This window comes from Phaethon aethereus (assembly GCF_964289735.1).
Source record: "Phaethon aethereus genome assembly, chromosome: 4".
Classification (NCBI taxonomy): Eukaryota; Metazoa; Chordata; class Aves; order Phaethontiformes; family Phaethontidae; genus Phaethon; species Phaethon aethereus.
In genome coordinates this window covers 83,758,495-83,770,319 of record NC_138578.1, presented here as the reverse complement: position 1 = coordinate 83,770,319, position 11,825 = coordinate 83,758,495, and the positions used below count along the sequence as shown (strand labels likewise).

At 59.4% G+C, this 11,825-nt stretch overlaps 1 protein-coding gene across 1 annotated transcript in view; it reads left to right on the top strand.

The window, feature by feature from the left end:
- Positions 1-9,477, top strand: part of LOC309404463 (homeobox protein EMX1-like) — a gene marked incomplete at its 5' end in the record, with an annotated part of 11,770 nt that extends 2,293 nt beyond the window's left edge. The window contains 2 exons of the mRNA XM_081998933.1: positions 1,711-1,895; positions 8,285-9,477. Of these exons, the coding sequence (XP_081855059.1) occupies positions 1,711-1,895; positions 8,285-8,452 (353 nt within the window). The 3' untranslated portion in view covers positions 8,453-9,477. The remainder of the gene's footprint in view (positions 1-1,710; positions 1,896-8,284) is intronic.
- Between the last annotated feature and the right edge of the window lie 2,348 nt (positions 9,478-11,825).

The window sequence follows — 11,825 nt, the reverse complement described above, 5'->3', positions numbered from 1 at the left end:
GCCGTGCCGGCGCGCACAGCGGTGCCGAGCGCCCGGTGCCTTTGCACGCCCGGTGCCTCGGGCGGTAGCGGTGCCGGTGCCCGCGGCGGTGGGCCGGCGGCCCCGCGGCCCGGCGGAGCCCGGAGTTTGGGTGTCTCCCCCTCGGGAGCGGCGGGGAAGATTGCGGCGGGTCTCGGCTGCGCAGCGAGATGCTGTTTTGGGCTTATAGCTTTTGCTCTGTTCCTTCTCTTCCTTCCCTCCTTCTGTCCTTCTCTTTCTCTTTCTTCTCTTTTTCTGACTCTGTCTCTATTCTTTTCCTTTCTCCTTTCTCCTTTCCTTTCCTTTCCTTTCTTTCCTTTCCTTTCCTTTCCTTTCCTTTCCTTTCTTTTCCTTTCCTTTCCTTTCCTTTCCTTTCCTTTCCTTTCCTTTCCCCTTTCTTTCCTTTCCTTTCCTTTCCTTTCTTTCCTTTCCTTTCCTTTCCTTTCTCCTTCTTTCCTTTCCTTTCCTTTCCTCTTCCTTTCCTCTTTCTTTCCCCTTTCCTTTCCCCTTTCCTTTCCCCTTTCCTTTCCCCTTTCCTTTCCCCTTTCCTTTCCCCTTTCCTTTCCCTCTCTCCTTTCCTCTCCCCTTCTCCTCCCCTTTCCTCTCCCCTTTCCTCTCCCCTTTCCTCTCCCCTTTCCCTTCCCTCGCCATCCCCGTCCCCGCTGCCCTGCCGCCGTGCCCGGGGGTCCGGGGGTCCCGGGCCGCGCACCCCGCCTTAGGGTTATCTGCTCGGCACCAGCCGCTCGTCTGGCTCCGGGCTGCGGCGACTCCGCCGGGAATCGCGGCCGCTGCCGGCGGCGCCCAGGGCACCGGCCCCGGGACACGGCTCCGGCCCGGCCCCGCCGCCCCGACCGGCCGCCCCGGCAGCGGCTCCGGGGGGTCCCGGCCCGGCGCCGCTCCCGGCCAGGGCCCGCAGCCGGCCCGCTGCCCGTCCGCCGGCCCTTCGCGCCAATGCCGCCTTGCCGTTTCTTTTTCCTTTTTTTTTTTTTCTCCTTCTTTCGTTTCTTTCTACCTTGCCTTACTCTTCCTTCCATCTTTCTTTCTTTTCTTCTTTATTTTCTTTCTCTCTTTCTTTCTTCCCTCTTCCTTTCTTCCTTTCTTTCCTTCTCTTCCTTTTTCTTTCTTGCTTTCCGACTTTCCTTCTCTCTTTTTTCCTTCTCCCTTTCACTTTCTTTTTCTTCTGGTTTTTCTTTCTTTCTTATTTTTCTCTTTCTTATTTTTCTCTTTCTTATTTTTCTCTTTCCTTCTTTTCCTTCTTTTCCTTCTTTTCCTTCTTTCTACTTCTCCTGTTCTGTCTCTTTTTTTTTCCCATCACTTTCTCAGGCTGTCTTTCTCCTCTTTTATATCTACTTTTTCCTTCTTTCTCTCTGTTTTTTCTCTGCCTCCCCCTTTCTCTCTCTCTTTCTTTCTCTCTCCTTTCCCTTCCCCACCCGCATCCATGGGACCGAGGGCAGCCCAGGAGGGAGCCCAGCCACGGCACCGTGGTGCTCAGGGGGGTTGAGTGCCACAATCTGGGGGCATGGAAGGTGCCCGGGCCCCCCCAGTACTCCCTCGTCTGTCCTCGCCGTGTCACAGGGCGAGCGGGTCTCCCCAACATCCCCCTCACTCCCGCAGAGGGGACCTGCGGGGCTGGGGGGTGCCGGGGTGCCAGGGGTGCCGGCGTGGGACCCTGACTCCGCTCTCTGTCTGCAGGGAGCGAGGTGTCCCAGGAGAGCCTGCTCCTCCACGGCCCCTTCGCCCGGAAACCCAAGCGCATCCGCACCGCCTTCTCGCCGTCGCAGCTCCTGCGGCTGGAGCGGGCCTTCGAGAAGAACCACTACGTGGTGGGCGCCGAGCGCAAGCAGCTGGCCAGCAGCCTCAGCCTCTCCGAGACCCAGGTACCCCCGGGCAGCCTCCCACTCGCCCATCCCACGGCCGTCAGTCCCACCGTCCGTCCGTCCATCTGCCTGCCAGCGGGAGCAGCTCGGCATCGGCCGGCAGAGATGGTGCCAACCTCATGCAGGTCTCAGGCTGCGCTCTAAATCCCAGCTGGGTCCGTTCGGGAATCCCGCGTGGAAACCGCAGCCAAACTGTGCGGATTCATGTGGGCTCGGGGGGGGCGTTTGTTTGGTTGGGTTTTTCCACAGCGTTTGATCGTTCTGGTTGTCCCCGGCAGGGCTTGAGGCTGGGAATGCAGGTCTCGCGTCGTGCCGCTCTCCGGAGCGGTTTTCCGGTGTTATTTCTTACTTGCTTAGGGTGTTTTTCCCGAGAGCAATATAGGGTTTTAAAAATCCGGATAAAAAAGGAGCAGCAACAGGAGACCCTTCCCCGAGAGCTGCATAAAGGCCCCTCAGTTGTGCTGCTTTGCTTCTGCACACAAACACCCCGGTGCCCGAAAGTCAGGATGGGTGCAAAGACGGGTGCCTGCCGAAGGGCATTTATTTCAGCTGCAAGTTTCTGTTCTTTAGAAAAGACATGTCACAGGCGTTTAGAAACGATGAGACCCAGGAGGACCGTAGGGATGAAACGGAAAAGCGTACGGTGCTGGGGGAAACAGGGGAGTCGGGGCTGAGCATCTCTGTGCGTGTCCAAGCCCGCTGTCCTGGTGAGCAGCTACTCCCAAACACTCCAGGCGAAGGTATGCTATTTCCCATCATATTCTGTAAGTGAGTTGGTGGAGAAAGTTTTCTCCAAATTCTGGCTAGGTAGTTTGGCCTCTGTTCTGAATTAATTTAATTTTTATCTTTTAATTCAATTGGAAAATAAAGCTGGAGCCCTAGGTGTTCCCGGTAGCCGCCTGGCTCATCCTCGTCCAGGCTCTGCCAAGCAAAACCTCCAAATACATGTCTGCAAGAGGGAAGTTACTGGGAAGAAAAGGTCACTGTGGCGGGGACAGCGGGAAACCGCAGGTGCCGGTATCGGGGAGGATGGACGGAGCCCACAAAATCCAGAGGCCGTTTGTACCCTGATGCGGGTGCTGTCCCGACCCCCCCACCCCGCGGCTCGCAGGGCACGGCAGTAGCTGTCAGCCCGGCTCAGGTCCTTTCCTTGCTGCTTCCGTCACCTCTCAGCACTGAAAATGATGTTAAAGGGAAAAAAAAAAATACCCAAAAGGTCAAAGAACAAACAGCAACTTGCCCAGGCGGAAAGGGCAGCTGCGGGATGCCCGAGGCGGAGCTCAAATTTTGCATCGCTGCCCTGAGCCTAAACGCAATAATGCAATTTATCGGGAAAAAGCAGAGGCATCCGTCCCTAAATCCGGGTGGACATTTAGAAACGGGAAGAGGCAATATAGATTTTTTAAAATTTTTGTTGTTTGTTTTTTTTTTTTTCCTTAATGCACTGTGGCATATTTTGCAGTACGGTATTTCCATGTCTTTGGAAAGCTGCGGCAGCCGCTCGGTGCAGGGTAATTCATCACCTGCGGGCAGGGAGCGAGTGCGGGGCAGGGCGGGAGGCATTCGCGGGGAAAGAGCGTCGGGCTCGGGACCGGGACCGGCAGCGAGTCCCCGAGGCAGCAGCAAAGTGTCCCCGAAGGCAGCCGCGGTTGGCAGGGGGGCCTGTGGGGCGGCAGGGAAGACTTTTTCCCTTTTGGTTTTGTGGCTTTAGAAGAATAATATTTTTAAAAAAATCTTCTTTTAATTACCTGGAGGGAAGTAACTCCAGTGTGCAGAGGGATGTGGTATGGGATGGGCATCAAGGTACCGGGACTGGCAGGGTGGGAGAGCCAGCCTGGCCGGTGGCTGTGCCAAAAGCAGGCGTTATTATTATTGTTATTATTATTATTATTATAAATATTGTGTATTAATATTAATAATAATCCAGTAACAACTCCTACATGCACGCAAACCTCCCGTGGAAAACCAGTCCCTGTCCTCGGTGACACGAGTCCCCGGTGTGACGCTGGGTGACACAGGCGTGTTTTCACCCACGGCAGACACCCAGCCCCACACCCAAACCCACGGGTGTGTGCACTTCATTATTTTCCGGTGGGTTTAGCCGCTCCGAGGAGGGGCTGTCGGTTATGGCTGTGCCTGGCCCTGTGTCCCAGCTGCTTTTTCGCCTGGAAAGGGAAGCTTTGCCCTTTGGGCCGCGCCCGCTCCCGTCCCCCGGCCGGGAAGCAGCACCTGGAGCGGCCCAGGAGGAAGGTGAAAAGGGTACCGGTACCTGGAAATGCCTTGGGATACAGGGTGGGGAAGGGTGGAGGTGTTTAACCCCTTCCCATCCTTTCTCCTGCCAAGGAGCTGCACGAGTCTGGGCTGAGACAGGCCCGTGCGACAATAACAACAACGAAAAAAGGGAATGGGAGAAAACCCGGCGGCAGCACGGGGCCCCGGAGCACGCGCGAGCGCTCCGTAGGTGGGAGGAGGCCGGAGTCGCGGAGGGAGGGCTCCGCGCGGCGGCCTGCGCGAGGGGAGCCGCCCGCGGGGCTAGCGGGGGCCGGGGCGACGCGGCGGGGGACCCGCGGTGTGCGCGAGCCGGCTGGCGTGAGGAGCCCGGCGGTCGGCGCGCCGCGGCGGTGCCGGGCAGCGCGGGTGCGCCGGGGCGGGGGGTCTGTGCCGGGGAGGTGGGGAGCGGGGAGGCGGTGGCGGTACCGCTCTGTGGTCCTGCCGGGCCGGGCGACGCAGGCGGTCGCGCCGCGGTGCCCATCGCCGCCGGCGCCGGGTCGCTTCGCTGCCCGGGGGAGCGCGCTGGGCTGGGAAAGAACTTCCCCGAGTTAATTTTGCACGACGCAGCCCGGATCTCCCCAGCAGAGCCTCTCCATCCCCGGCGGCACACGGCGCTGCCCCCGCCCGGGGTCTCAAATCTGCCTTCCCAAAGCGAAGGCCGCACGCTGGCTCCTGCCAGCAGGAGGTTTGGGGTGGCTGCGGAGACGCCGTCTATCCCAGCATCCACTCCCAATTTCGGGGTGATTACGGAGACGCCGTCTATCCCAGCATCCCCTCCCGGCATGGTGCGTGCAGGGATGGTGGCACAGCAGCCTCAGCCGGTGGGTCAGGGCCGGCCGGGCATCGCGGACGCTCTGGAGGGAGCGGTAATAATTAACCGAGCGAATGCCTGGGAGTCACGGGAGGAGAAAGATGCGCGTCCCAGATACCGCCGGAGAGCCGCCGCGCCGCAAAGCCGGGCGTGCCGGGTACCCTGTGCGCTGCCAGGGCCGAGCCTGCTGGGGCTGGCGGTGATCCCCTGCTGAGGACCATCCCCAAAAACAAGTTCTTAAAAGTTTTGGGGTGCTTTTAGAAGAAAAGGCCCGGCTGGGACTGCAGGCGCAGGCGAGGCTGCAGCGCTGATGCCTGGGGAGCTCCGCGGCCCGTCCAGGCGGTGGCACCCCCGGGTGACAGCGCGGCACAAGCGGTGTCGCTGCGCCTGGCCCCAAGGGGCAGCGGGGCCCGTCCCTCTCGGTCAGTGCCCAGACCCATCGCCGTGCCCTCGGCCTTCAGCAGGGTTTGGGTCACAGGGCCGTTGTCCAGGGGAGTCACACATGAAGCCACCGGATTTTAAACGTCCCCAGCTTGGTGATGGCAACATCACCTTCCGGGCAGAGCTGCTTCTCTGGGTGCTGTCGGCACGCCCGAAGCAGACCGTGATTTCTCGGTGGACCCGCCGGCCCGCAGGGTGTTGCACGGTGGGACGGAGCCGTGTCTAGAGGCAGGACCGGGACGCAGGAGCCGCCCAGGGACCGTTCCCATCCCGCAGCAGGAGGGCAGGGACACCGGTGGCCCTGGAGGGCAGAGCCAGCCCGGGGAGCGGCTGCGCAGGGACCCGGGAGCGTCACACCGGTCGGATGCACAAACACCCGGCGTGACAACGGTTAATGCAGCGAGGGTTTGGGAAGGGATAAAACCCCTGAGCTTGGGGGTTTAAACCAATTACTCTTGGAGTCAGGATGAGGCATCGCAGGGGGCAGCTTATCCTCCAGTTGCCCACTGTGAGGTTCTCACACTTCCCTCATTGTGGCTTCTGGCCTGTTGGAGCGAGGGATACGGTATCAGAGGGGTCAGGGAGTCCATCCAGCCTGGAAACTTCCCCATTCCCACAGCCAAAACAGCCGGGAAGCACAGGGGAGCCTCATCCCGCAGGAGACGGCCGTACCCCGGTGGGTTTCTCTGCGCTGCACCGAGCTGGGGAGGAAAGGCTTCACTGTGGCTTCACACCCGCCTCGATTTCCACAGAACCTCCCTCAAGCATCTTAATTGCTTTATGCCTTAGTTTCCCCTTCTATGATTTAGGGATAAGGCAACTTCCCCGCTCCCAGAGGGCTGAGAGCTTTAATTAAAGTTTGCAAAGTGCTTCGCAGCCGTTGAATGAAAGGCGCCAGCTCAGTATTGTTCCAGAAACGCCCCAAAGCTAGGAAAGCAAATGGTTCGAGCCCGGGGCGGGGGGGTTATAACATACACCGGTGCCATAAAGCAGCTGTTTCAATAGACTAAGCACGGCTTAAAGTCAAGGGCTCGTACCGCGCCGGCTGCACGGCACCCTGCAAGGGTTTCGCTCACCCGGGGAAGGCAGCGAGGTGTGAACGCTGCGCCTCGCCGTGCCGCGAAGGGCTCCAGAGCAGAGAGCCGGCGCTGCCTGCAGTTAATGCTGAAGGAGAACGGGGCGACGGTCCCGGGGGATGAGGTGCGGCAGCGGCTGCTGGAGGGGCTGCGGGCACCGCGCCGCTGGCAAGTGGGTAAATGCTTCAGCCTGGCCTGTGCCGGGCTGGCAGCGGCGGCCGAGCAGCGGCACCTAGTGTCCTGCGGGGCCTGGGAAGCCGGGCAGCATCCCGCATCCCTGCCTGCAGCATCCCACACCCCTATGTCCAGCATCCCACATCCCTGCCTGCAGCTTCCCGCATCCCTGACTGCAGCATCCCACACCCCTATGTCCAGCATCCCACATCCCTGCCTGCAGCATCCCGCACCCCCATGTCCAGCATCCTGCATCCCTGCCTGCAGCATCCTGCATCCCTGCCTGCAGCATCCCGCATCCCTTGCTGCAGCATCCGGCACCCCCATGTCCAGCATCCTGCATCCCTGCCTGCAGCATCCCGCATCCCTGCCTGCAGCACCCCGCATCCCTGCCTGCAGCATCCCGCATCCCTGCCTGCAGCACCCCACATCCCTGCCTGCAGCACCCCGCATCCCTGCCTGCAGCATCCCGCATCTCTGCCTGCAGCACCCCACATCCCTGCCTGCAGCATCCCGCACCCCTGCCTGCAGCATCCCACATCCCTGCCTGCAGCATCCCCCATCCCTGCCTGCAGCATCCCCCATCCCTGCCTGCAGCATCCTGCACCCCTGCCTGCAGCATCCCACATCTCTGCCTGCAGCATCCCACATCCTTTGCTGCAGCATCCTGCACCCCCAGGTCCAGCATCCCGCATCCCTGCCTGCAGCATCCCAGATCCCTGCCTGCACAGTGTCCTGCCATCACCAGCCGTCTGGGTGCCTGCAGCATCCCAAACTGACCGCCGTGTCCGTGCTGCCGTCTCCAGCCCCCGCCACAGGTCATGCTCCCGGCGCTGGCGTCCGGGGTGCGCGGGGTTGGAGCGGGATGCTGGGGGCCTCGGGCGGGTGAGGAGGGTGTTATCTCCAAGGCTGGAGACCCCGCTGCCTCTCCGGGCTCCTGGGATGGTGTTTGACACCATCGTGGTGGAAAAGGTTTCCCAAACCCTAGATGTGGTATATTAATTATCTATAACTGTAATTATAATCTCTCTATAATTAGCTACTTGGTTATACACAGCCCAGCCCGAGCCTAACGCTGCCACCCCGGCCCTGGGACACAGGTCCCCACTGGAGGTGTGGGAATGGCTCTGCGCGTCGTCCCACGTGGTCATCGGAGCCACAGCCGCTGTGCCCGGGGCATCCGGACACCAGCGACGGGATGAAACGGGGCCGGGTTTAGCTGCCCTCGCTGTGCTGTGCCGACCGGCGATGGGCACCGGGTCGCGGCACTGCAAGGAGGGTCTCGTGTGCCCACCGGCCCCACGCCCGAGGTGTGGTCCAGAGCCCCTCACCCACCCTCGGCTTTCTCCAAGGCCGGGATGTGCAGGAAAGTGGAGCCAGGAGGCGGCAGCACCCCGCACCCGGCACCCATGTGCCCCCCCATCCCACCGCACCGCAGACGGAAGGGAAACCGAGGCAGGGCGGGGTGGCTGTGGGAGCGCTCCTGGGGCGACAGGGACTTCTTTTTTGCTGGTCTCCGAGGAAAACTGAGTTTGCTGCCTGGCTGCAGCACCATCCCTCGCCGGGGCCGGCCGTGCCGGGACCTCCGCGAGCGCCCGTCTCTCCCTCTCGCCCAGGTAAAAGTGTGGTTCCAGAACAGGAGGACGAAATACAAACGGCAGAAGCTGGAGGAGGAAGGACCTGACACGGACCAGAAGAAGAAAGGTTCCCACCACATCAACCGATGGCGCCTCGCCACCAAGCAGTCGAGCGGAGAAGACATCGACGTCACCTCCAACGACTAAGGCAGGGACAGGCTCCTGGTGCAGCCACCATGGAGAGGAACCCGGGGGAGGAAGGGGGGACACAGGCGGCATCACCAAACGAACTCTAGGGACGTTGCCGAAGCCGCCGCCGCCGCCCGCTGCCTTTCCTCCGGGGCGCCTGGCCTGACCGGGGACCCGCACCCCGTCCCCCCTCGCCGCCCGGGGCATCCCTCGGAGGTGCTTTTCGGGAAGCTCCCGCCGCTGAGCCGAGGAGGAAGAGGAGGCTGCCAGGGCGCCCGCGGCCCCGGGACGCGACCGCGCATCCTCCTCCGCGCTGGAAGCCGTCCGTCAGCCATGAGATCAAATAAAAACGTCCTACCTAGAAGCTCAGTGTACCCAACCACTTCTTCATTTTCCTTTTTTTTTTTTTTTTTTTTTTTTTTTGCCTTCCTCCTTTTCTCTGTTGTGGTTTTTTTTTACACAGTTTTGTTTTAATTTATTCTTTTATTTTGGTGCCTGTGTGCGTGCGTTCCCTGTCGTAGGTAGTCAGCAGCTGTAGCGTGTGTTACTGCGTGGTAATAAAAAGCAAAATGCGCTGGAAACCTGTCTGGTTGCCTTGGTGGAAGAGGGGACAAGGGGACCGTCCCCCTCTCCCCTCGCCGGTCGAATGGCCGTGGGGACGCCGGCGGGGGGGGGTGTCTTTCTTGGGGATGGATCCCACGGGAGCGATGGAGCCAGGAGAAGCGCGGTGGCCCCGTCGCGGTGGGTGTTGGGGGGACGAGGATGGCCGTGGGTCTCCCTCGGGGGTCCCCGGCGGAGCGGGGCCACCGCCAGGGTGGCCGCAGGTATGAGAGGTATGCGGCGGCTTCGGGGCCGGCAGCTTCACACCTGCGCCGGGGATTGAATGTCGGGGAGCGGCTCCAACCAGCTCTGCTTCGCCCCCGCCCCCGGGAGTGCCCCCCCGGGGCTCCCCCCGGGACACAGGGTGCCAGGGGCTGGCGAAGGGACCCCCAGCAGCGAGGGGCTTGGGCAGGGGGTCGCGAGGGACGGTGGCTGGGCGTGCTTCCCACGCCTCGCTGGAGTCTGGGGGAAAGAGCACTTATAATAATCATATATAAATATATATACACAGAAATGTAATAATTATATATAAGGTGTACCATATATACACACGTTATAGACATACATACACGTGCCCAATATATACCCATAGGTCTATATAATGTGTATATATATTGTACCATGTATATTTCATATATATCATGATATATATTTTAACAGCATATACACACAGTATATACACATATTTGTGAGTATAATGTGCGTACATACTGTATTTTCTAATGTGTATTATATATAACTACATATTTTATTACATCTATATATTTTATGTAATAGATTATAATTATTACGATATATACTATATTATTATTATATTACACACACACACACAAACACAATAGTTCCTGCTATTGGGAAAGCCCCCTCCCCACAGCCCCTCATGCTGCAGGGAAAAGCCCCGTCCCCGGCAGCTTCTCCCCTCGAAAACCAGCCCGTAAGAAACTCGTCTTTCTAGTCGAGACCTTTAAATCCCGACGGCCGCCTCATCGCCCACATTAAGCAGCCGCACGGAGGTCGGAGCACGCCGCAGAGTCTTTAAACTCTTTTATTCCAGACAGGTCCGAGTGTTACACAAAACGTGGCGGTCGATAACGCTATCGAGAAGGTTAAAAAGAGTCGGCGCGCGCGGCAAGGCTGCCCGAGGCGGCAGGGGTACGCGCGCCCGCGGGGGGCCGGCGGAGGGACCGCTGGAAGACGTGGCGGTGCTGGCGGGCGACCCCTTCCTCCGCGTCCCGAGGGAATTGCCACCAACGCGGTTGTAAGGTGCATTCGGATCGGGTGCCGGAGGGCGGCTGCGTGAGGAGGGGCAGCTGAGGATGCTGGATGCGAAATAAACCGTAAAAAAGGGAAAAGCAAGCCGAAAGTGGAGGTTTCCTAAAGCGACCCGGGGAGACACCCGGGGCTGGGGGCATCTACCACCACCAGGGCATCTTCAAGCCTCCATCGTCCGCACATCCGACACCGGGAACGCTCTCGGAGCCAGGCCAGCTTCTTGGGTGAGTTTATCTGTACCCTGAAGAGCTTCGCTCAAAGGTTGTTGGGGTCTCACCGCAACGCGCCGGCAGCCCCCGCACTCCCCCTGGGCGGCTGAAGGTCACCCCAGGCTCCGGATCTCCATCACAGCCCTTCGAGAGGGTCCGACCGAAGCGGGGGTGACGCTACGTCTCTCGGCTACGTGGCGTTGGTATAACCCTGAGATAACCACTAGCGTCGCTCGTCCCAGGGTGGCATCGGCCGGGTCACCCTGCAGCCCAACGATGTGCGGCGCCGAGACGGGCAGCAAACGGGGTGACCTGCTGCCTGTCCTGCCGGGACCCGGGCGTCTGCCCACGCCTGGCCACACGCAGGGATGCAGAGCGGAAAAATGAGCAAGAAGCAAAAACGGAAGGAACCGAGCGGTGCCCAAGCTTAAGGGTGGGTTCAGGACATGGGTGACACAACCTCGGTATTATCCCCTGGCCGGCTCGGGGAGCAGCCAACAGACACATCTTCCAGGAGGGACTCAAAACTTCTCACTGGCACCTTCCACTGCAACCTGGTCCTCATTATTTCTTAATTAACCTATCGAAGAAATCAATTAACTGCAACATTTCTAATTAAATACTACAGGAGATGATCATCTCATTATTATTACCTGCAGAGGTGAACAACTTGATGTGTGTGGTGGGTTTTGCGCACTCCCTTTCTTCCACCTCCCCAATTACAGGAAATAAGAAATGCAAACGGTTGGGTTGTTCTCACAAACCGAAGGCTCCTTTTTGTACATTAGGAAAGTCGAACAGATTAATTAGCTATTAAGTGAATGTGCATAATGTTATCATTAGCTGTTGTGTGTAGTCTTTTCTGGCACAATTTGCTGCCCTAATAAACAGTACTAATGTGCTATCGCTTCCCCAGCTCCACGCTTTTCATTTCCAATGCTGCAGGAAGAGTTGAGCGCGGTATTTTGGTGCTCGCCAGTGGTCCCACCACGGACGGCAGCGACCGCGCCGAGCCGGTGCCACGACCGCTGCGCAAGGGAGCCCAACCTCGAGCTGCCTGCGAGTGAAACGGTCTTTTAAGACCTGTAAGGGTCAGGTTTGTGTCTGCCGAACCGTTCTGCTGCTTTTAAATAAAAATGCATCGCAATGCCCCTGCGTTGGGATGGTGGTGACTCAAAAGCGGAACCTCATCAGCTGGCTTCAGTGTCCCAGCATGGGGACACCGTGGTCTTGTCTTCCCCAAGAATTTGGGACCATGGGGCCACCAGAACGTGCTCCTCATACATGGACCTTGTCCTACTCACCACCAA